This window comes from Anarrhichthys ocellatus, unplaced genomic scaffold (genome assembly GCF_004355925.1).
Source record: "Anarrhichthys ocellatus isolate YVR2014 unplaced genomic scaffold, GSC_Weel_1.0 scaffold97, whole genome shotgun sequence".
Classification (NCBI taxonomy): domain Eukaryota; kingdom Metazoa; phylum Chordata; class Actinopteri; order Perciformes; family Anarhichadidae; genus Anarrhichthys; species Anarrhichthys ocellatus.
Genome location: NW_022280127.1, coordinates 432,428 through 458,396, shown reverse-complemented (window position 1 = coordinate 458,396; position 25,969 = coordinate 432,428). Strand labels below are relative to the sequence as shown.

General features: G+C 42.0%; 1 protein-coding gene across 6 annotated transcripts; it reads left to right on the top strand.

Moving 5' to 3' along the window:
* Positions 1 to 7,996: 7,996 nt before the first annotated feature.
* On the top strand, positions 7,997 to 24,964 carry LOC116399017 (golgin subfamily A member 7-like). 6 transcript variants are annotated; one of them, XR_004213797.1, is made up of 8 exons: positions 8,009 to 8,072; positions 8,153 to 8,206; positions 9,067 to 9,192; positions 12,241 to 12,393; positions 15,070 to 15,171; positions 17,204 to 17,256; positions 18,163 to 18,223; positions 22,731 to 24,964. XR_004213797.1 is itself a non-coding variant. In XM_031875838.1 (7 exons), exons 1-6 carry the CDS (start codon positions 8,064 to 8,066, stop codon positions 17,243 to 17,245), a joined length of 486 nt encoding a protein of 161 aa, XP_031731698.1. In that variant the 5' UTR covers positions 8,009 to 8,063; the 3' UTR covers positions 17,246 to 17,256; positions 22,731 to 24,963. The 6 variants fall into 6 exon arrangements, 4 of the variants coding, with proteins under 4 accessions (XP_031731700.1, XP_031731698.1, XP_031731699.1 ...); XR_004213798.1 differs by having other exon boundaries at positions 17,204 to 17,265; XM_031875838.1 differs by lacking the exon at positions 18,163 to 18,223 and having other exon boundaries at positions 22,731 to 24,963.
* Positions 24,965 to 25,969: the final 1,005 nt, after the last annotated feature.

The following is a 25,969-nucleotide window of genomic DNA, read 5'->3' as shown; positions in this document are numbered from 1 at the left end:
CAGCCTGGAGCGTCTTGTGGGTGTGTTTGTGCTCAGCATATCATTTACATACTCAGCTCTTATTGAAAAGTTGTTTTTTTTTCACGTTGCCACTACACTGGTGCACAAGGAAGGGGTTCATTTGCAGAGAGTTTGTCTTATTCATTCATCTGCTTTTATTTAATGTTGGTAAAGTACTTCTGTTTCACTTATAGAGGGTGAAAACAACAGTGATTGTCATTGCGACGTGTCAGGAGACGTTGAACCTTTCTTAATTTCCGCACATCATGCTCCTGGGCACTTCTGTTCTTGAGCAGTGGTGGGCAGCAAGTATTTCAAGTTTCAATTCACAACATATGGCGTCATGTTAGGCGTTACAGTGAAGTCCCACCAACAAGGGATCACTTCAGTATGGGACAGTGATCCCAACCACTAATTGCTCTCTCACGCACATACATGGCATGTGAGTATTGTTAAGACGAAACAGAATACAATCCTTTAAACCCTTTGACTCATCCCTGATAGGATGATTACATTCAATATCCCTCCAGTGGGTTTTCTACACTTTCTCATGAAATTATGACTGCACCATTGGTTTTTATTTAAGATTTAGTCATCAAATTTGAGCACTTTCAATTTCATCTTGTGGCAGTAAATATATTGGAAACATGGCTGCACCTCAAAATCACCAGCTAGAGTTTATTAGATCCAATAGGCCTCTTGAGAAATATGCTCTTTGAGTACTCTTTGAGAGAACTCCTGATATTACAAGATACAGAGGGGCTTTTTGAAGGCAGGGTCATTTATAACAATAGCATAGCTCTTCCCAGCACCTTATTGTTTGGCAATCACTGCATTCAAATTACATGGAATGCACCATTTCCCCACAGAAGACGCAAGAGTTCCCGAGACGAGGTAATGAAAGCCAGAGGAGCGAGCAGACGATTCAATCTTGGACCATGACGTGGTTTTATGAAGGATAAACACGATCGATCTTCTAGACAGCTCGGTTTGTGCAAGTCACTCATTGGGCTTGTCTATCATCTCTCTTATGAAGCTCATAGTTACGACAGTGTTGGGAGGGAGATCCGCACAGAGACTGTGGTTTGCTTGGATCGGTCTAATTTTCTCTCTCTGAGAGGGGTGAGAATTTTTGCGAGTGCTGGCAGTTGGTACGAGTAGAAACAGAGCAATGAGAAGTGCAAACAGTACAATGCATTTATTCGCCTGTGGTATTTCAAATTGTGCAACAGGTCTTACTGTGCTGGCTGAATATTCTCAGTCCGTCACGACATAATGAGGGGACAAGAATAAAGCACGAGTGGTTAAAGCATTGGGGTATTGAGGGTAAACTAGGGCAGATTGAACTTGTGCTTCTACAAACAAAATGGCAAAAATAATCCTAGTTGATTTAAAGAACAATACAGATAAAAAAATATTTTTTTTAGACTGGGACACAAAAGCTAAAGCCTTTTCACTTGCTGTAAACAAGACAAAATCAAGATTCTCTGGAAATGCTTTTCTGTGTTCTAATAATTTATATTTTGGTCCTGCTAGCAGTGTGGCTCTAAGGATGGCAATGTGTGTGCACCATTGATTGTATATAGGACGTCGTGATGTCACTCATTGGTTTGTGGACTGACGATTTGAAGACTCGAGTTTAGCGGTTTGACCGTCGCAATCTTGGATTTTGGCCGTGGCCATCGTGGCTTTTTGCGACCAATGAACGGAAGTCACCATATTTGGACTGCGGAGGAGTGACGTAAAGACGCCGCCCTAAAGCACATCCTGTTTTATGGTCTATTTGACTCTAAAAGGAACATAATTTACTAAATGAACATCATGCTGTATTGAAGAAGACATGAAACTAGAGATTGAGACCATAAACTCATGTTTACATGAGGGAATAAGGGAGGGAAGGGAATAAGGGAGGGAATAAATCAAGTGAGAAGTAGAGCCATTTTCCCATAGACTTCCATACAATCTGATTTCTTTTTGCAACCAATGAAAATAATGCACATTTAAAACACTTCCGCATTGGCTTCACTCTTCAAAGCCGGAGGTTGCCCGCCTGGTGCGAACAGGCACATCAGAGGCAATGCAGCACGGGTCTATGCGTGGACCATACCGAGAGCTCCTCCCTTTCAATGCTGTCTCCACGATAAGGCCCTGTTACAGCAACCTGACCATAAAGAGCTAGCACAAAGATTGCTTAAGCCTCACAACAAAGACATAATAATAATGTTGGACTGAAACAGGACAGGATGTGGCAGTTACAGTCTGCGAGTCAGTCCCATTACCTGCTGCAGGGAACAGATGGACATTTTAAATGAAAGTGAAAGAGACATTTGTGTTGCTCATCAAACATTTAATGCAAATGGTAAATTATGATTCAGGGTGTGTTCTTCATAGTGGAATCAGTTTTTGCACAAAGTCTGCTTTGTTTAATGGGATGGGTATGTTGCCATAGACGACAACATTTATGTACAACATCTGTGTGTATCTAACCAATCAGCACTGCATGGTTGTTTGGTCTCTTCCTTGAGATACCCTGCCGAGCTTCTCATTTCTGCCGACTCTCTTCAACTAATTGCAATAGTACGTCTACTGTCACATGAGTTCTGTCCCGCAGCACATTTGTGTACTGTAAACTTCAAATGCAGTATCTATATTGTTCGCATGTGATCAGACCAAAAACTCTTAAATGTCGAACAATATGTCTGTATGGTATATTTCCAATGCGTTAGAAGATTAGCTTAGCAAAACGGCAGAGCTTAAAACCTGCATGAGCTTTAAATAAAAGCCGTTCAAGCTACTGCAACACATACCATGAAGCCCATTGTTTGAGAAATTAATAAATAAACAACTCATTTGTTCTTCAAGGTCCACTTACTAGCTTTTATTGGAGCTTTCAACCATATCTAGTGGTCTTCCGAAGCAGATTTGCTTAATAACTAAGGAATTCAGTAATTGTTTTTTAGGATAAAAAATAGTTTTTATGTTCAATTCATCTGGCATCTGGCAGATCATTTCCTTATAATTCTATTAAGTTACTTGAAAGAAATTATGCAATTTGGCACAAGGAAAAGAGCTCACTTTGAACCCAAGTCATTCAGTCACTACTGTGGTAAAGCATTATTTTATGGGTTCTTGATTTCCTAATCATTTCCTCTGAGATTTATCCTGTAAGATGTCATTCAGCACTAATTACAGGGGAAATTGGAATATCCCTGAAATGACCTAAATAATAATTATTTTTTATGAATATGTACAGTTTATGTTATTATTACTACGAATATATGCATTATTCCAGAAAGGCTTTATTTTACGATCATGCAAATTTTCTAAGAAGTTTTAATAAAGAAAACATTATTTTTCCTGACAAATATGGTCTCAATTCTGAATGACTTTGGATGAATGTTCATATAGTTGAATGCATTTCACCAGTAAATGCTGCATTCATTGGAAACAAGGTTTTGTTCTGACAGTACATACAGTATGGTTCTGCAGTTAGCAGATGGAGTCAGCAGCTAACACTTTTACTTCTCTGTTCTATACTTTTAAGCACTTCACTATTGTCTTTCTATTCAACAAACAACAACAGATAGGCCAACGAAAAACAAAAGGATTGAAATGACTTTTTGTTTACTGTGAATGTTTTGGCCACTGTTTTAGTGGAGGAAGGTTTTGGTCATTGGAACTGTGAAGGAATGGCCAGCTGCAAAGATGTGTGCTTGTTAAGTTGGACATTTGGGTATAGGTCTTAAATGAGCAGCAGAGTTATGTGGGTTATAAGCACTCTCACACACAACACTATAAAACTGTCTGGATTTAACGGGATGATTAATGCCTCTCAGACTGCAGAATGAAATATGAGGTAATCCGACTCCCCATTCCCAGTCAAAACATGCCCAACATGAGGGCAACCCACATCCTGCTACAATGAATGAGGGAGCCTTTGTCATTGTGCGTCTCAATTTGCGCCACAAAATAAAGATTGCATTTTCTGTCAGAAAAAAACCAAAGTGTATAATATTACTTTTGGGTGCAAAGGTTGTGTGTGTCAGCACATAACAGGCCATGTGGACTCTGAATTTGATCACTTGTATATATCTTCACCAAGGGCCAGTGAAACAGAGTGGCTTGAGGGGAACACTGGTACCTATACAGGAAACGGTAACTTAACAGAGGGACTTAACAACACTAAAATGATAAAAGACACCCTAAACAGGATATTAAACAGCTAATAAACATTTAGAGGCATGTATGTTTCCCTTTAAATCCTGCAGGCATCTTGAGGAAAGTGATTGTTTGAATTTCCACGGTCTGTTGAATGCATACTGTCGACCACAACTGATGCAAGTGAGTCATGTGGAGGTGAGATAATAACGTCATGCCATTAGACTGGCAATTTGGGGTGGCATGAGGGACTCCTGGTACACATAAGCCCATGTGTGACCGAGGCATTCATGCATGAAATACAGTCAAATGATCAATTCTGTCATTTATACGTAGCTTTAAAGAATATCCCAGCTCTTTATACTCAATTTTAAAAGGCTAAATTAAAAGATTAAATGATTAACCAAGAGTTAATTTGCCTATTGTCTATGGTGGTTAATGTGGTTGTTGATGAATGCCAAATGACTAAATAATTATGTGGGCAGGTGCTGAGATTTTCTGGCTTTCATTTACCAGCCGGATTTGCAACAAGAAGTCCACACTTGCTGGAATTTCAGCACACTCCTTCGCATGCTGGCATCTTCAGCTGCTCAGCAGTAGAGGCTCTATATGAAGGATAGGAAATGGCCTAATCATCAATAAATAAACAAATAAATAAATAAATGGGCATTAATTAATAAAATGATATGTGTTGAGACATAAATCATAATTAAATGCACGAAAACAAAGTATGTATTGTTTTTGTATTTGTGTAATAAGTTAGGTTGTACTTACCTCAATCTAGAGCCATAGAAATACATGAATAAATAGATATATATGTAGAAATTGACATCTGATCAATTACTAATATGTATTTATTTATGCATTGAATTTAATTTCAGCATTTATTATTAATATAGAATTATGTATTATTAATTATTACCACGTTTATTTGATTATTTCTGCATTGATAACCCTAAACCTAACCCTTATCAGAATTTCAACAATTCTATTTTTTTATTTTTATTATTTATGTATCTTTAGTCCTTCCTGAGTGATCCATGGTTTAAAAGCCTTTCTCTCAAAGCAGAATACTTATAATCTCTGTTCTGATTTCTCACTCGCCAACATGTGCCAGATCTATTGAAATTGCCGCAGCTCCTACAAGCTGCCAATAGAGGTCACTAAAAGGAGCGGACTGCTGGATACCTGTTTATAACGTGAACATAAAATACCGAGATCAGACATCAGAAACAGCTCAGCACTGCTGTGCTGCTTGGCTGTCGGTTCATGTTCACAGCAGCCTGGAGCTTTGGGGCTCGAGGGTACATTAAGGGGTAAAAGGATTTCAAATAGCAGCACAAGAAGCAACTTTCTGTCAAGGACGTGAATTTGGCAACGCATTGCACTTGTAGATACTTAGTTGTCAGTCAATTGAATATAAATCTCAGTGAAAGGAACCAGCTTGTGTCTGGATGAACTCCTGCATGTGTGGATCTCCGGCCAAGGCATGAAAGGCCTCACCGAGAGGTGCACCGCTTCAGAATGAGGAGACGGAATACGGAGGCCAGTCACATGCTTAGTGGTGGAAGAAGTATTGACATCCTTTACTTCAGTAAATGTTCCAAAACCACAACAGAAAACTATTCCATAACACGTAAAAGTCCTGCATTCCTCAGGGGAAAAAAGAAAGTATTTTGCTTATTGTTCCATGACTTGGATGTTTGAGTTTTTTACACAAGACGGCTGTTTTCAGATTCATCTGTTGAAGGACGAAAATTTCCTAATTTACAACCGGTTTAGAAACCAGCTAACTTAAATAATACCTTTCAGATAAATGTAGTAGAAAGTACAGCATTTCCCTCTAAAGTACTTTAGTACAAGTACCTCAAAAGTGTACTTAAGTATGGTTCTGAAAGACATACTTAGTTATATTGCAACACCGACAGATAAATTGTGTCAAGAAGTGATTTGATCTTTGGATACTGTCTGGAGTCTGGACACGGGGTGCTCTTTAAAACGCTGATGCTAAAATCCCCTTTTTTTTTATCTTCGGTGTGAGTCTTTTTAATTTGTCTCTACCTTTGGCTTTAAATGCTCAGTGCTTGAGTCAAGATGTGAGTGATTGTGGTTAAACACAAGCGCTTCAGGCAAAGTCATCAAAACTAAAAATTACCAGAAAAAAAACATAAAAACGTAATTGTGCAGATTTCCCTTCTACCTCTCATGTTCACAACAATGCTGTTTGATGGCCAATTTTTTCTTTCCACTTTGCAGTATGAGAGTGCATGTTTTTTTTGGGGAGGGGGGAGGGGGGGAGGGGGGGGGGGGGTTGTGCATTGTGCATAGTGTCCCTCTAAAAGTGACATTTACTGAGCTGAATGATCCAGCTGCGGTTCTAGGGAGGATGTATAGTGTTTCTATTAGAGAGCCACTTCAGCCAGAGCGGCCTGAGCAGCAGTAAAACTATTGTCGCGGGCTGTTAACCAGCATGTGTTGTAAATGAATGGCCCAAATGGTGCTCATTAGTGGTCTCTCCCACACCAGCCACCGCATAGGAGAGGGGCTTAAAAGGCCCAGCCCCATGCCAGGGGACAAAACAGGTCCAGTGCAGGAGCAATAGTTGCATTTTTACATTTATACAGATCCACTAATTACCCACTGAAAGGCGGGATCAGGCCTTGTGATGCATGGGATGTCAGGCTGTGAAAAGAAGCATTCCTCACAGGCAATGCACTCACATCTCAAAAGTGAACACCAACAGGCTGTCAAAATCTGTCTTGACTTTGCCAAAGTTGTTATACTTTTTCTCTAATTCCCTAAGAGGCATGCAGCGAGGGTCATTTGTCTGCTGCTCGCTGTCGAACTAATTACACTACATGGTGTTTTTAGAGAGCTTTAGTGGCTGGCTGATTCTCAAACAACAAACCCCTCTGGATGGTCACAATATGTCTTCCAAATATTCAAGTAATAGCAATATTTTGCATGGTCTTCTGTTTTTTCTCAAACACCGGAAGCCTATTTGTTTCTAGGCTCGGATCCCTTTATATACAAAAATTTGAAAGTGTATCTAGTTGCACAACCACAGCTGTTGGGGTCTGTGATTGTCTGAGGACAGAAACATCTGCCTCTCTCGGGTATAAAGGCTTAATGCTGTTGTTGAAACAGAAACCCAAAATGAGGTCAGTGTTGTTCTCAGACTTCATTATCAAACAAACAAAACAAAAACTTCTGAGTCGTATGATGAATTCATGTCTTATTTAAAGGAAAACACCAGTGTTTTGCTGCAATACTTTGGCCTGTGTAACCATTTTAAAAAGATGCTGTATATTCCATCGGTGTTCATTCGTTTCAATGACTTCCACTTCAGTCAACTTGCAAAACTGTAAAACTATAATCTACACGTTGTTACACAGTAACATTTGCATTGATGCATGATCATTCAGTCACAAGTATAGAATGAACTCTGCATTACCATCTACAGTGATCTATGTAACACACTGAAGGAAGTATCAGATCATTTACTGCATTAAAAACGGTACTGACATTAAAAAAAACAGAAGTATCATGTTAACGATTTCCTTTCAGTATAGAATTCAAAGTACCCACTATGCAGGCAAAATGCCCTCTGTCAGAAGTATTTTATTACATATTATATCATTAGATTGTTACTACTGTGGCATTAACATGTTTATATTGTATCTTGTTTATATGATGTTGGGCAGTGTATTGCATTTTATTATTTTATACTTTTTTAAATTCTTAATCTAAATGTAATTATATTAATTGTTTTAAGGACTTTCTTGTTTGAACGGTCCTCTACAACCGGAACCTTTGTTATTACACAAACGTTCCATCCCGGAAAGGTTATCTTGTAGTACATGCTAGTAGCTTCTAGCGGAAGGTAAACAGACATCTTGATCAACATGGCAGAGGTAAACTAACGTTGATGAAACCATATTTTTTTCGCACGTCAGTGGTGTGTGAACAACTCTTTCCTAATGTCTGATTTCAGGCCTGTTTTCTGGACGTGCGTCTGATTAAAAAGCTGAACAGTGACAGCTCTCTGGTCAGTAGGTAACTTGACGGGTTAACGTTAGCATCATGTGTATCGTGACTACTAGCCTTAGTAGTTGTATCATTGTTATTAACAAGCTAGCGACATTGTCGCTAACATGTTTTTATTAATTTTTTTTACGAGGAGCGAAGCTGCGTAGCGGTAGTTATAACCGCTTAGTTAGCTGGATTTGAGAAGTGACGCTACGTTAATTGGCAGCGTGCTAATTGCACATCTGGCAACACAACTGGACCACAGGGCAACACACTGGCTCCAGGGAGTAGCGAGACATCATAGAAACTTTGCCTCGTGACAGTGTAAAGATGGCAACGCTAGTGAGCGATGACAGTAGTCCTTCACTGCCATTTATCTGCTAAACGCCAACGTTAGCTCACAGCAGTTCACACAGTAGAGCTAAGCAGCGTTTACGTGCTCATTCTGCATCAGATGTTGGTCTAGTGCAGAGAGGACTAGAAGACAAATCAATTCCCCTAATCGATGCCAGAAAATGAATAGACACTCATATAATCAATACATAATTAAATGTATGTATGTAATCTTAAAGTAGGCCTTTGTGAAGATCAGACATTATGACAACAAATGAAATGGTTTTCCTCCTGTGACATATCAGGTGTCTTCTGTGAAAAATAATGTCTCACTACCTTAGGTGTCCCCCCCCCACCCCATGAAAACACCATGTTTTCATTTAATTAATAAAGAGTATGAACTTTCAACTGTTTGTATTCTTTCAGCTTGACTCTACGTGATACAAACATAAAGTTACCGTTAATGAAACCTGCTCGGTGATGAACAGACAGAGGGGTGTTGTATCAATGTATAATAATACTAATTGTCGTCTCCTGTACTCACAGACCCACAGCTTGCAGGACATGAGGCAGCAGGCAGCCGTTGCTGCCAAAGTCTTCATTCAGAGAGATTACACCAACGGCACCGTGTGCCACTTCCAGACCAAGTTCCCCTCTGAGCTGGAGTCCCGGGTAGGACGCACCTCCTCACTGATCTTCAGACATGACTTGTATAGATTCCTTGTGATGAAGATTATATCGGGCATGAAAACATTGAGGATATTTGGTGTCCCACTGAATCCATACAGACTTTTGGAGAGAGTACAATCCAGTCATCTACCACATGAGGCTGCTGCTGTTACTGCTGCTGTGCACTGACACTGTGGTGTGTGATTTGGTTCCAGCTCTTGATTATAAAATAGAGCTGGCAGGTACAATTTGACAACTTGAAACTCGAGAGAAATGTCTTAAACGTCGCTGGGCTGCATTTTTATGAAATAAAACGATAATCTGGCCTCGTGTCACATCAGTCGGCCGCGTCCGGGCGCCACCTCACTCCTTCCTCCTCTCTTTGCAGTCTCTTATAGAACTTTCCCTTTGACACTTCTTCTGTTACTGTGATGGCAAAGATAGATTTATGGACTCTACGCAGCCGGGAACACGCATTATAATCGCTCTGTAGACTACAACTGCCAAATACAATAGTGATGTACCTCACAACAAACAAGCACACACACACACACACACACACACACTCTGCCTCACACACAGTCATGGAACAGGTGCTACAGCAGTATTGCCATGCATATGAATTGCAGCCTTCATCAGGGTCGTCATAAAAAACGTTCCAAAAATTTTAATCTATAAAAGACAACCAAACACACACACGTACATATCAGCCAATGGGGCACCCACGCAGGGATGTGGTCATGTGACTTCAGGCCAGTCAGTTTCAGTCCAGTCTCTTAACATCCCGACCAATGGAAAGACCTTCAGCATTAAGAATTGTATTACTGCATGTATGAGGTAGCCAGTCCTACTGCGAGACATCTCAAAGAAATTAAACTTTACTTTTCATACTGTAGCCATAGGAATTATGAAGTGAAGGAAGTCCAGCCAAAGAGGTGGTGATGTCCATTTTGTCAGACAAAAGAGAAAGTGGGGTTCGCACAGTCTGTCTGGGGGATTCAGCTCAGCGGGTCAGGGACGGTCGCTCGGTGTGGGAGGATCCCCTCGTGGGACCTCTTCCTGGCCCTCGTCCACTATATTTCCTCAGTGGCAGTATGCCACAACCGGCTCTAGGTTGGCTTCTAAAGGCCTGGGGTTGGGGGGGGTCACGGTGGTTTACAGCACCGCTCCACACTTAGTGCTCGCTGCACTCTCTCTCTCTCCGGTGTCCTCAACCTGCGCCGCTGTCGCCAACTCGTCTTGAAACACGGACCCCTGTCTGCTTTACTCATGCTCTGTGGGTGTCACTTTTCTTAGGAGCAGGCACCGGCAGTGATGTGGAGGAGGAAGAGCAGGTCGCTGAGACCCAACAGCCCCTAATGTCACATTAAAGAAGGTGCCAGCCAAAAATACTGTTCAGAGTTCGCAGGACAGAAGGGTTCAGTTTTTAAATGTGTGCACCACATGAAAGGAGCAGCCTCAGAACACTTAAACCGCTCGCTGGTGGTTTATTGGCACTTCCCTCTTGATTGGGTGGTCTCCCATGTTTTCCGGTAGGATTCAGTTCACACAGACACACTGAACTGCCGGACAAATAAAGAATGCTCCCTCCTCTGGGATCAAAATGACTTCCCACGTATATTTTTGAATGTTTTACTGTAATCCTACTTTAAGAAATATGCAGTGTTATGCCAAGCTGTTCAGTGGCTTCCATTTTTCATTTATGTCTCTTTGTACGATGTTTGCAGAACCTCATGTTGAAATATCGCTCCAGTTCCTTTCAGCCTGTGCTTGGTTTTACCATGCAGTTCAGCTCTTGATTTGCTGTAACATCATCATTCTTGCACGTAACTATCTAAGGCAGCGGACTATGTTATTTTTGGTAGTTCGTTCCTGTTTTAATGCTTTTTGGAGAATTGCACCAAAGAACTGGGAAAGCACTCAGTGTTCTTAATGCATTTGGCAACTAGATCGCCAAACCGTTCAAGAGACTTTCAGTTATTAGGGTTTGGAGGGATTTAGCAACTTTTGGAGCTAATGCTGCAGTTACTTTCATTGGAAAAGAGTTAGCAACACTGGGCTGGGTTTTTCTCTTGAATCCTTGTTTTTTTAATCTAGCTTGCTCTTTCTGGTTTCTCCAATGTATCCTTCCCTAGCTTTAAGATAAATCCCTCATCCTCACTTGAGTGTGTAAGCCCTGTTCAGCCGTGCAATCCCATCTTAACATTTTTGGAACGCTAGACATAGTGGAAAGACGTTCAGACGGCGAAATGTGGTTTGAATCGGAGCCTTTGAATCGGAAAATTAGAAGGAGAACAAAGGCTCCCAATGGCGGTAATCAAACATGCCTTAGACCACTGACATGTTGGAGCTCGTTGTTGCATTCCTCGGTCACAGGGAGCAGAACATTGGAGGGTTTACAGAGGCTCAGGAGGCCCTCACATGCTCCACTTCTGGTCTGGAGGCTCCTTCTTTTTCCCCCCTCAGTATCATCACCAGATCCACTCTGGAGTCCAAACGGTCTCCGAGTCCAGCAGCTCTTCACCCTCCATCCGTCTTCCCCGCAGCAAGCCTCAGTTTGAAGGAATTTGTGAGAAACACTGATTTGATTATCAGCCAGTCTTGGCTACAGTTGGAAGCTGTCTGCAGTCTGCAGAACATCAGAGATATGTCTTTATCTTAGTCCAGGTGTGCCTGTGCCAAGGATCAACATTCCTTTCTGGATTGTCACTGTGTGTGTGTCCTGCTTTCAGCACGTTTGTCCTGTCAGTTCTTAAGTGAGAACATTCACAGAGCATTTTGCCAAGGCATCCCAGTAATTCCAGGGGGTGTTCCAGTACGGGAAGGTGGCCCAGCAATCCCATGATGCATGACCAGCCCAAGAAAATACACCTCCTCATTTATCTAGAGATGGATCGAATGGAAGGAAACAATCTGGTGCTAGACGAGTTTCCACTCGGATATCCCAACAGAGACAGAAAGCTCTCAGACACTTCCAGTCCAAGTCTACATTTGGCTCTGTGCCTAAAGGTTTTGACCCTTTGATCTTTCTTCATGTTTCATGTGTTTCAGATCGACAAGCAGCAGTTTGAGGAGACGGTGCGGACGCTGAACAACCTGTACGCCGAAGCGGAGAAGCTGGGAAGCCAGTCGTACATTGAAGGCTGTCTGGCCTGCCTCACGGCGTACATCATCTTCCTGTGTATGGAGACTCACTACGAGAAGGCGAGAGATGTTGCACCTGTGGAGCACTTTACGCCCCTTGTCCCGCATCACCGACGAGAGCAAATGAAGAAAACGGCGTGTAAAATGCTACGAAATGCAAGCTTTGATGCTCGCAGTACTATCCGTGTGAACCGGCTGCCTACTCCGATGATGTCGGGTCTGGGCTGGGCCTTTTCGGAGCATTTTACCTGACCGATAGTTCTCTTCATTTAGAATTACCGGTATAGGAAGGAGAACAGGGTGTGGTTTACTTAGTTGCAATTGACAGATTTCTGCTTGCGTTTGCAACCAGAGTGGTCGCTCTCTGGAGCCTCGTGATTCTTTTGAACTATTTAACCCTTGTGTTGTCTTCACTTTCTGTATACACTACTTGTCCTAAGGGTCAAAAATGACCCGCCTTCACTAAACCCCTAAAATAAAACAGCTTGATTGCATTTTAAATCCCAAATCTATTTTGCTTAAGAAACAACTTGTCATTCATCACAAACTTTGTGAATATCTAAGTTTTTCCTCTTCACAGTGCAGAAAGACTGTGTTTAATCAGTGGAATCCACTTCTCCCAGACCTCTCTTATTGTGTGACAGACAAACTCCCAGCCGCAAGTTTGTCTGTCACACGCCTTGCAGGTCTTGACTCACGATTATCAAATCGTATCGTTTTTGATAAAGTATGAAAGACTTTCAGTGACATCATTGCACGGAAAATCGCCCTTCCACTCTCTGCATCCCAAAGACTAGATGCAGCCTCGCCTCGGGACCTATATACACCTGCTAAGAATAGCAGCCCAAGCAGGTCAATCTCATCCATCCATTTCCAATTGTCTGGGGGTGCTGTCATCTGCAGCACCTCTATAGCCTCTGACTGCATTCCCCATTAGTAAACAATGCTTTCAGGAAATGTTTATTCTCTCTGATCTTGTTTGTATTATGTCTGTGAACTTCAGCCAGGTGTGGGGTCGTGGAGGGGACATGCTGCATATTCGCGAGAAAGTTTTTGTGTTCCCTGAGTTTAATCAGGAGCACATGTAATCTCAATTTTGTGTGTGTGTGTATGTGTGTGTGTTGTGGTGTGTTTTTTATGGTTTCTGTGGTTTTCTGTAGTATGATGGAATGATTTTATAACTACCGGGTCAAAAATGACCCCTAAGACAAGATGTGTACACTGTTGGTGTACAGCTTTTATGGAAATATGAACAAAGGCAATGTTTAACTTTTTTTCATGTTGGGGTCATTCTAGGACAAGTCATTGAATTTCAAGTTGAAAAAAGATCATTAAAGGGGTTTCCTATGCTGTTAAACATAGTGACGGGTCATTTTTGACCCCTAAGACGACACAAGGTTTAATAACAATGAGTGTCAATCACCTTATTGCCGTAGTTAGAGGCGTCTTCAAACCTGCCTCTCTGAAACAAATCAGAGGGCCCTCTCCTAACATGAAAGCCCATGAATCAACCAAAAGCAAAATTGACACATACATCAACAGAACTATATACAGATTATACAAGCAAACAGATGGTAACATATTAATGTGAGCCATGTGGGCATTTCTGGAAACAATTTGTAACCACTACATAATGAACAGTCTATGGTACACTACGATTCAAATATTCTGAATCACTGTAGTACAAGACAAATTGTGGTGTAAGAAAAGTGTAAATGTTCTACAAGCTGTTACAGGAGACATTCCTCATTTAAATGACCTTGAGTCATGTCATACAACATAGAAACCCACTGAGCTTCACAGTGAAGCTGTAGTAAGCGGTGGATCACTTTTTCTACACCTCCACACCTGAGTTGGGAAACAATATGATTGTTTTCTTTAAAGTGAGGAGCAACAGGAGAAGTATTATCGCCTGATTTATGTTGTGAGATTGATCTTTATTGGTGACATGGCTGTTCATTATGTAGTTGTCCTGTTGTTGTCCATATTGGTTTGAAATTGTTCTAGATTTTCCCTTTAAGTCAGTTCCCTAAAGGAGCTGTGTGTAGGATTTAGTGGCATCTAGTGGTAAAGTTGCAGATTGCATCCAGCTGAACACCTCCGCTCACCCCTCCCTTTCCAAGCGTGTCGGAGAACTAGGGTGGCCTTCAGGTAGCGTAACAGTACCCTAAAATGAATGAAATTATGCATGGCCAAAGACAAGGAAAAACAAAGATAAGGTGACATGCAATTTTTTAATTATTCCTGCAAAGTGTATATCTTTTAAAAACTTTATTTAGCCTTACTAAATGAAACTAAGCAAACACGTGTGTTGAACCTTTCCAATGCAGTTTCACAGTCCTGTCTGTCCGAGAAGCACGCTCAACAAAGCTTGCAATGGAAGACAGAGTAGAGACGGAGCACAGCGCTTCTGAAAACCACGGCCACAGGAAAGGAAAACAATCAGCATCCACAATATGCAACCGAGGCCTGAAACGCAAACAAATGAGCTGTAGCTACCTAAAAGCATGAGATCGCAGCACCCCATGTCTACCAGGGGTGGCATTGGTAACTAAAATGATGATGGAGGATGATGATGACAAGGTTAGCACGCTAATGTTAGCTATGTGTTAGCAAGCATCTGTAATTAGCGAAGGCACTTGCAAACATAATCTTTTGTAAACGTAGTCACTTATTCCAGGTTTGCCATCCATTTGAAGACACGTATGTGAAACTGTGATTGCTGTGCCCTTTTAGGTTTTGAAGAAGATCGCAAAGTACATACAGGAGCAGAATGACAAGATCTACGCACCGCGAGGCCTCCTGCTCACCGATCCCATCGAGAGAGGCCTGCGAGTCGTATCCTACCAAAAAGTGTCGTAGTGCTGTAGCCGGGAAACACTTTGTTCTCTTCACTCAGCTGGTATTTTTCCTCAACCTTAACTGTTGAGCCATGTGTAACTTTACAGGTCAGACGGAGCGTGTTTTAGCAGCCTGTTGCGGCTTTTTGTGATTGTTTTTAGTGGCCGTTACGTTACTGACCGCCTCGCTTTTTTCCCGCCCTGTGCGCGTGTGGGCACTATTAACTATTAGGAAGCGTACAGTTCATAGTTTGTGTTCCGCTTGCATGAGCACTCATTTGGTGTTTGACTTTAAACTTAAAAGAAAGGTTTTTCTGTCTGAATGGTCCTGAATTACCGAAATGTTCAGGCATTTATCTGACTCAAACTCAGATTGGCAATCATACAAACAAATTACTCACACAGTCGAGGTTTAAAGCAACAATGTTTTTTACAATAAACCAAAAAAAATCTTGACTGAGGGTGTCTGGCAAAGAGGAATGATAAGTTGAATATTTGTGGTAACTTAAACCCTGAGATCAGGAAATGTGAATGGAATCCCACCACAGCTTCAACAAGGAGCTTTCACAATGACCTAATAGATGAAGTGATTTACGGGCCTTCTGCCCCCATCACGTCTTACCCTCTAACTGCTGGTTGAAAATGGAAAGCAGCAGTCCGAGCAGCTTACAGGAAATCCAACGCTATGTAGGGATACCCTGTAAAAACACCAGATAAAAGTTACTATGTAATCCATAGCATCTGTGTCAGCGGGTGCACCAACATCCTGGCTGTGCCAGCGAGTGTGTGTGTGTGTGGGGTGACTCAACATCTCAATTGTAACTGGGCGGCAATGAGGGATTAGGGATAACAAAATATGACTGAAATTGTTCACAGCTGAGCTTTGTTCCTTCTCTCGCCCAGGACTCTGTAGCGTTGGCAGTGATCTGGATTATTTCTCAGACACTGTCGGGCTGCTGTGCTGACTTTGGCACAGGAGCGCCGGCAGATTGACAGGAATGTCTCACCTGAACCGAAGTGACTGCTCAATAATACCATCTGAGTATTTACATTCCCTTTAAGACTGAAGCTTTGTTTGTACTTAGGCGTGGCGCGAGCCTCCACAGATGGCACAAAAGTCAGAGGTTCGCAGCCGAGCAGCCTTCGTGCTGGACGCGCAAGCCGAGATGTGGCAAGTTTCAACCTTGGGCCGGCTTCACTAACGCGAGTATGAACCCAGCTTGAGGGGTTGAAGTCCTTTCCAAGCCCCCGGGAGGTGAATCAAATGTAACATAGTGGGCAATCTTTGGAAACTTCCGGGTCCGTCCGGTGATGCCTTTGGCCCCAAAAACACTTTGCCCCACTGCTCCCCAATGTATTGACTGTATTGCTGAGTTACCTTCTGCCTTCATTGGTGGGGGTGCTTAGGTTTAGGCATGAGGAGTGAGATTAGTTAGGTTTCGGGTAGGAATATCAGGGTTAGCCAACCAGAGGCAGAGTGGGGCGGGTCATGCTTTCGTCGTAGACTTCTTACATCAATTTACATAATTATTAGCCACGTGCTTCTGTTTGATGCACGGAGAATGTATTTTGGAGCAATCATGGGGTAATCTTATACTTGGAAGTCTGACTTTCTTTTTGCTTCGTGCGCCACTGAGCAACTTTCATAGGAATGGAGCTTTGCCTCCAACGCTGTGTTGAGTTTTCTTCATTCATCCATGATCCTTCCTCCTCATGTTAAACACAAACTCTAAATATGCTTGTGATGGTGAAGCCCGATTTCAGCTTGAAGAAAGTCATGCCAACAATCTAGCCAAGTCTAGCAAAATGTAAGTCAGCTACTGCCACAAGCAACAACCACAGAAAGGCTTGAAGGTAAGATGCTGTTACCACAAACACGGCCAAACTCTGCTTCATGCTCTGTTGATGAATCAATAGCTGCTGTACCTTTGAGTTTGTATTTTCTTGAAGACTATTCAGTTGGCTTTCATTGAATGTAAAATGAGTCCGACCTTGCTTTAAATGTGCTTCCTTGACTGAATCCTGTTCAGATTGAGGTTACCGTGTTTGAAGAGAGAAGCCTGACGAGATAAAAGCTGCCACGGTGAGTCTGGTAAATAATATTCTATGTATAACGACTTTAACACTTTCTGTCGAGTACAGATTTGTTGCTGGGCTGTTGAGTATTTACACAAACACGCACACATTTTTAAAAGCGCACAAATACTTTTTTTCTAATTATGAGTCACATTCAGCGCAAAGAAAAAGTGCTGGAGTCAAAGAGCGGTAATAAAAGAGGGCTCACTCTTTGTGTACCATTGCTTTCATGCAGAATGCCTCCTCTGCATTTAAAGCAAAATCCCACATCAAAGTTTAAAGCCTCTTCATCTGTGAGTAATAGTGGTTAACTGCTTTACAGTCAGGATAGCTGTTTCATAAAGCATTTAAAGGATTTCTGCTTACTTTATGACTTTACGTTGCATAGAACTCTGTGTCATTTGCCTCACTGAAGGCTATAAAATATGCACATGGACCACTGTCGGAGTGCTGCTGTCCAGAGCACATGAACAAGCCAAGCAGCAGCTGAACCCAAACAGTGATCAGGCGTTCTTTGAGCACGGCACACACCAGCAATTCTGATTTATTTCTCAAATCAGATCTTGAGACAAAGTAATTGGATGGTGTTTGTGTGTGCAGACATCAGCAACTTATCTTTATAGGGTGGTAACGACGTAGGCGTGAGAAATTACGTAGCTACGCTGATGATGCGCCTTTCTAACCAGGAAGCATTCGCCCTAGAAAACAAACGTGCTGTCAAGTCACGGAGCAGAGCGGCTGGTATAAATTGTGAGGGGGGAAGCAGCAGAAAGTGAGATCAGAGTGAAAAAGAAAATGCCAGCAGACAATTTATTTCGGCGTCTGTCCACAGACTGTTCTCCAAATGTGGTTTGGATCCGATTTGCAAAAATCACTTTTCATGTGTTTTTTTTTTTTTTTTTTTACTGTCCAGACTTTCTAAAATCAATCAATCTGTGGCTCAGAGGTAGAGGGAGTCGTCCCCTTAACAGAAGGTCAGTGGTTCAATCCCCAGCCCCTCAAGCCTGCATGTTGAAGTGTCCTTGGGCAAGATACTGAACCCCAAATTGCTCTCAAAGGCTGTGCTTGAATGTGCATCCCTTTAGATCCTGATGGACAGGTGGCACCTTCATGTTGACATGACGTGCACAGCTCCTTGAGCGGTCGAAAGACTAGAAAGGCGCTGTGTACACGCAAGTCCATTTACCAAGTCCATGCCAGAAAAGTGATCTGAGCTGACAGTTTGAACGATGCCGTACATGTCTTTAAAGAAGCTCGAATCAAACTATCACATTGTTTAGTTTGCTGGCCGCCAGGGTTCTGCCACATTGAAGCCCTGTGGGTGGAAGTGGGAGAGTAGGCCCTTAGTTTGAAAGCATTGCTCACTAGTGAGATACTTGTATTTGTGTCTCCATCAACCGAACACAAACTGTAGCAGATACTTCTCTCTTTTTGCATATTTTGTATTGTTGATGCGACTGACTCTGCTAGGGAGCTAAAGAAAGCAACAGCAGCAAAACAACTACAGATCCCATGAGATCAGAGAAATATAGAATGCAATGCAGACGGACGAGAGGAGAGACGGCAGCAAGAGTGAGACAAATTGAGAGTTGTGGCATGAAAATATAACGTGAGCAGAACTTCACAAGACAAACGGCAACAAAGTACTTTGTAGGTATTCATTTGGGAAAATCCGTTTATAGCCCTTCACGTTGGCACTGGCGGCACTTAAACTTCCTTCCGTTTCTACCTTTCACAATAAAAGCCATAGAAATGTACGCTACATCGCCGCTTACCGGGCGGAACTTAAATGCACTCTCAGCATTTCGCTAAGAGGCAACGCAATAAAATAGCTTTCAGTATTTATCACAGAAATGCATGTCGTTACTTATTATGGATGGACCACCAGCCCACGTTGATCTTGCACGTTTTAACTGTGCGACAGCTTGGCTTAATTAACGGCGCAGAGAAAATGACGTCTAGTGTTTTTTTTTTTACTTTGCTGTTTGCAGGCTGTCATGCAGTCTACTAATAAAGGATTATCTTATCTTATCTTACTAAAGTCTGTCTACAGCAGCATTAGCAGTGTACTGGCTTTTATTTCTGCTTTCTAAATGTAAGAGGTTCCCAATGCAAAGGCTTTTAATTCCTAGAGATACTGTATCTGCATTGTGATATAATAGGCAGGACAGTGTCCACAGATGGCTTTGATATACCTGCAGATCTTTCACGGTCATTGCCTCAAGAGCACGGCTCATCTCCCATAAATTGTTTCAATCTGTGTCACATTAAATCCCTTCTTTTTCCAGCAGTGCACTGAGAGGAAGTTTGTTTTCATGGTGTCATTCTGGGATGTGCTGGGCCCAAAGTCATACTGAAAAGTACTTTGCATAGACGCTGGACGGGGCCCAGTCTGCACTGTAGCGTAGATGCTACCGTCAGGCAGAGTAAGACATACGCCATGAATATTTCACCTGTGGGGAATGTTGTGTTTGGCAAGTGATTTGAGACCATCCACCCCTGTGGATGGATAACCCATTGGCCTATTACCGTACAGAAGCATATAGGGATTTATCTTCCCATTTGAAATTCCTGCTGAGCGCCTGGACACATAAACATGTCCTATTGAGGAATGTAAACCCAGGACTTTTATAAGTAGCTGTTGAAAGAAAAGTGTGTTGGAGCTTTGCCATAAAGACGGGATAAACCACAGCCAGCGAGCAGAGAGTGTATCCATCCTTCCCAGAGTTTAAGCCTCTCTATCCTGCCATGGTCTCTTCTTCTCTGTCTCATGCAGGCTCACACTGATACACCTGAGTATCAAACAGACATGAGCCTTTTATTAAAAATCATATTCGGCCAATAAGTCCCAATTTATGTGTAACCTCACCTCTGAGCCTTAGTCCACCCACTGCATCATTTTTGGAAAAATGGGCAAGGAGGAGCTGAGAGATTTAACCACGCCCACTTTCGTTGGCGAAGGCTTCGATGCAGCGTTGTCAAACATGACGGCTACAGTAGCTTGGATAATAGCAATGCGAGGCGCTGAATTTGATTAAATTACTGTTTATCAATCACAACGAGACAACACGACCCCCCGCGGACCCTCTGCCTCCCTCCCCACAGCTGGAAGACCACCTTGCTCAGAGGCGAGCTGTTGACAGCTTCCAATACGGACCGCCACAGCAACTCCAAATGTAGCTTTGTTCTCACAGATGTAACGTCATGGAGCAGGGGCCCAGCGTTGTTCTGTAACCAGTTAGCAAGAAAATATGGCGGAATCAGGAAGCTAACGTTAGCTAGCTAACCAGCCAGCCCCTAAATGAGAAGAATTCAACTTAAGGCTTCATCTACACACTCTTGTCACAGTGTTGGAAAGCTAGCTGATAGTTTAATTTCCAGTCTGATTAGAGGGTGTAACATGCTCCACACAGACAGTTCGCAGCCAACGCAAAATACCAATACGCAATATAGTACCACACTAGTATATCTCAGAGCCGATCAAAATAACAATGCTATCTCAGACTATAGTTAAAATAGCCATATTCCAAAGTGGCAGAAACGAGAAAACAACATATTTTCTGGGCAGATCTTACACATTGCATCTTTAAGCTCCATCATAATCATATAACAGCTTCCCCCTCTGCCAGTTCACCAACATCAGGCCTGTAACAAATCTGCAGTGAAACCTCCCTGTCTCTACTACAAGGAAACCTATAGTTCAGAAGTATGTTTGTTTTTTTTAATTGGCTAGAATCAGTATTTTTATTTACACAACTGCTAAACTAAAACAGTATAACTATTCAAAAAACAGAAAGAAGTATATAATATAAAGAAAGGAAAAAGCCATCTGAAAGTTGCACATGGGAACAATGTCCACCTGGAACGAGGTTTCACTTTCAGTTTTTTTCCGGCAGAGCTATTACCTCAGTGCACCACTGAAGTGAGAGGGAAAAACATTGGAGAGCCAGCTCATTAAGCTAATGTAATATTAAACCAAGACTGGTTTGTGAAAACCAACGATGTCCTGTGCGTACTTTGAAGTTAACCAGGCCTGCCATTTTTATTTCTAATCCAGGATCTGGGTTTTTATTGTTTCACTTTCTGAAGTCGGTAGCTACTGTACGGTCCTCGGCCATCCCCTCGCCACCACAGACAGCACCGGGCACAACGCTGACTTTTTACACTCGGCCGATCTAATACTCTCAATTACTCTCAATATTGAGGGGGGGTTACAAGCGTCCCCCTCCTAATTTGGACTGATCTTTGTTTTTGTTGAAATCTGATTGGCTGTTGTTTCCATCGTGAAGGTGACCAACCGGGACCAGTGTTCCAGCTCACCTCGCCTTTCCCGGGCCACTCTTGTTTTGATCCAGTGCAGTGACGACGCGCTGCTACACACTAATGACGCACGTGTCAGGAAGACATCTTAAAGTGTGTTAAAGGTCCTCGGCGTCATCAGATCGTCTTTATACCGACAAAAACTGTACTAGCATTAAAACTACTGCCTTTCTGCTGAAGCTCTCCGTGACCTCGCATGTAAGGCCTCTCCATCTCAAAGTCAGTCCCAGTGATCAGCGTCCCTGCTGTGCACCGATGTCAGTTAAAGAATATTTGCACAGATTTGCATTTTTTCCCCTCCAAATTATTTATGTTGTTTTAGTTGAATGAGCTACTATTTCTTTTTTTCTTTTTTTTAAAGCCATCATCACGTGTCTGTTGAGCTTTCCTTCCCCATTGTGGCTGAAGGCCTAGCTGGCTTAAATCCGTTTTTTTTGTTTTTGTTTGGCTGGGAGCCTCTCAGGTGGAGGGCTGAACAGCATGGTGGATCAGCCTCTAGTGGGACGACTGCACTGTAGGAAAACCAGACTTGGCCCGGACGGCTCCTGACTGCCGAGCGTTTGTTCAGATGCAGAAGGCGCCGTGTCGTGTGCTGCTCCTGACGAGGTGTTTGTTTGGCTCCGCGTACAAACTCGCTGCTTAGCCACAGCACGCTAAAATAAACCCTAAAAAACAAAGTCGTGAATTACGCCGCACACATGAGAGCATTTAGTGTCAGTGGGGAATGTCGGACAAGGCAAATATGGTGTTCATCGTTAGTTTGTTGTTCTTTTACTTGTCTGTAAATACTTTTTTTCCTACCTGCCTACAGTACAAACTAAATGTTTTAACATCCGATAAAGATTCTGAGGATTGTACAGCACTTTGGTGGACATATATTCACTCATTCTTTATAAATACCTGACAGAACTATACCTGCTTTGTTATTAGTACCAAATACTGATGCTCTCCCATGCAGTGTGTCTGTGTACGTGTGCTACACATCTCTTAGTTTGACTGGTCGTGTGAGCCAGGCCACTCTGCAGTGCTCTGCTTGTGGTGAGCCAGCAAGCAGAAAAGATCAGTTCCAGTGTGTCTAAGATTATACGTAATAACGTTATCAATGACTGCATTGATATGAAGAGAATGTTTGTTGTACTGATCTATCTGTTTCTGTTTCAGCTGTTTGTCTGAGCAGAGCTACCAGGTCCACAGCAGCCCAGCACCAGTACCCACCTCCCAGAGGACACCCCCCAGACCTGCACCCTTAATACTGCGTCTCTACAATCTAGCCCATTCCACTAACTATCATTCAGAGGAGCATCCTTTGTGTCCAAGTTCACTTATTTACGGTAACTATTATTGTGTCATTATTTGTGACATGACTTTCCCCGTACATTATGAGGGTCGTTATTAGGTTGGAGAAAAACTAATTCACGTACACAATTTATTGACAATCTTCTAGCCATGAGTTATTATATCCTTTAATTTGGACTGAAAACAACTTTTTAACATTTATTTTTGGACACTCCTTTTTGAATAATTAAGTGAACTGACAGGGTAACTTATTTTTTATATGGAATTCATCCACACCCATGCTTTAAGTGATTGTCTTAGCTGTACTGAAGATATCATTTCATCAAGAAATAGAAGTCTGGTTGTTACGGTTTATTTGCTTTATTCTTATTTGTGTATTCTTGCAGGGGAGTTTGGTAGTTTATCATCTTTCCTGCATGTGTACTTTGCAGCGTTTGACCTTAACTGACATCGCTTTGTCAGGATCCAAACATTCCAATCAAACAGACTCTGACCGTAACGTACTTCTTTTATTTATAAAAGAAAAGCCAAAAGCTGTGCTCGCTCTGTATTAAGCATGTAATATTATTAATGCTACTTCTCAAGTTGTTGTTTTTCTGTAAACTGTGCTATGCATAGTGTTTTGGTGACTACTGTTCATTTTTTGACTCGTGTTGAATAAGCATAAATTCCTATATTGTGAGGTTGCCTTCGATCGAAGTAATCAAAGTGCTCTTGTTAGTTGACAGTGCCTGTGATGGTTTTGAATGTTGCCTTTGTCAAAGTCTAAAGGGCTGGTCACCCCAGAGTTTTCCACAGATCTTAATTCATTCCAATGGAATTTTTTTCCGCTCGCAGTGGATTTGCACCATCAAATTTAGTTTAACCTGCTCTGTCCAAGTATAAGCGGTTCCACAAAAGAACAATGGTTTGCAGACAGTAAAGAGACCGGAGTCAATGGTGCAAATATGTCCTTTGAATAAACTGTGTGGAGTTATTATCCCGTTAGCTAGGGGGGGGGGGAATCAACAGAGCAGGAGAGGGAAAATCTCCAGCCGGTGGGGTTAGCTCCAGAGTGTTGCTCTGCGGCACTGCCCCAGCTAGCCCTGCGGTTATAGTCACTGGAGCTACGTTAGCTAGGTTCTAAAAACAAACACTTTGCATAAATGCACAGATTAGTTTCACTGCACCTCTTTCTGGAGTGACCAAACCTAAACTGTGAAATCATGTCAGTCACAATGTGGCTTTGTTCACTTATTGCTAAAAAAGCATCTTAAACCTGAGATGATGATTTAATGTCATTGAAACCTTAACAAAGTTTGAAGAAACAACTGTAGTGCGTATGGCTGGTGAATTATGAAATAACTACATGTACAAGTATAGATTTCTGAATGGCATAGTTGTTAGAACAAATATCTTGATTTCTAAATATGTAAATATAATTGTATTCATAATGTTTTGATTTAGCTCATACTTTATTTATCTGGACTTCTGTTAATTAGACTTTTCTATGTTCTGTTTTTCAGTTGAAATCCAACATGTTATTAATCTAAAACTTGTATGCTAACAAATAAAATGTGTACATATTTTACATCCTGCTGGCTTCTCTTATTGCACCTTTTATGCGGCCATTGACTGCCTGCTGATCCTCACTCATGACTCTGAACGGGCCGCTAGTGTTAACACAGCTGAAGCCCAGCCGCTGACCAGAGACACACAGTAGGGGGGAACCATTAACTGTGTGTCTATGGGGGAAACTGTTCGCCCAGTTTTATCTATGTGGACGTTGTGTTTGGCTAACAGCTAACGGAGCTACACACACGGTTGCTCTTTTACCTTTTTATTGGACATCAACCTCGCGTTAACACAAGTATTGACGAAAATTGACTTAAAGCCTAAATAAAGGCTTTAAATGAAGCTGGTTGTGTTCATTCAATCACACAACCCAGCAGCGGTTGTTGTAGACACACCTGGAGAAGATCTGCTCTCAGCTGACTGCACCTTTCTACTTTCAGATTTTAAGGGCGATATTTTGTGTCGTCTCTTAAGCCTGTTTCCCACTGAACAAACCCCCTTTCTATTGAGCCTTTTTCTTTTAAATTGAACTTTATATATTTACTTTATATATATTTATAGTTTGGCTAATGAAAACAATATTCATTGCAGGCTGCATTAGTCTCTTCTGGTTGATTCTAGTGTGTTTTACAAACAAACATTTCGGATGAACTTATTTTAAAAGGCAACAACAGGGCCGACTAAGTCTGCGCTGTGTGGCCATTTGGTAGTCGAGCACTGCTCTTGGATGGACATCAATGAAAGGTGCTTATACTTTTTTAATCAATATCAATGAGCATATCATTAATAGTTCCTAAAATCAGAAATGATTTACTATATTAACAAATAGATTTCTGAAAAAGTTGAGTTGAGTGAAGCATCAGCCTTGTATTCTGCAGAACACTGCTGTTGTTGTTCTGCACTCTGGTTATTAATGTTTCAAAGAGTACTGTCGTTCATGTTGAAGATTTAATAAGCCTCTATTGTTGTTGTGTACATTGACAGGAGGATCAGTGATGTCAGTGAGTTAGGAAGGTTCCATGAGGTGACCCAGAGATTCTATTCAGAATGTTCTGTGTTCTGGTTCCATCAGCATTCATCACAATCTCTGTGTCTTTAGCCATAACCAAACAACCTTTGGATAGAGATGCACCATTACGGGAGAGAACCACTTTTTTCCACTGAGACAAAGGGATAGAGACACAACTGCTCATCTTCAACACATGGAGGAGATCCAGACGATCCAGATCTTCACGACTCCAGTTTGGAGAAGCAGACAGGAGTACCGGCAGGTAAGAAAAGTAATGTACTGCTGTAGAGGGGGGGGGGGGGAAACATCAAAATGTATTTGACACTTAAAATAAAATTAATATGCGCGTATTTTGGATATAGTAGCTTCTGTGGTCTGCAAGCTAAAATGTCGAGAGTGTAGCATAGCATCTTGTATGACAAGACATTTGTGATCTTGGAAGGAACCTGTTAAGATTTTTTTGTCGATGTTCACAATGAAGCCGACTGCAGTCAGTACACAGACTATCAGAGCAGGTTGGTGTAGAAAAACTAACAGAAAC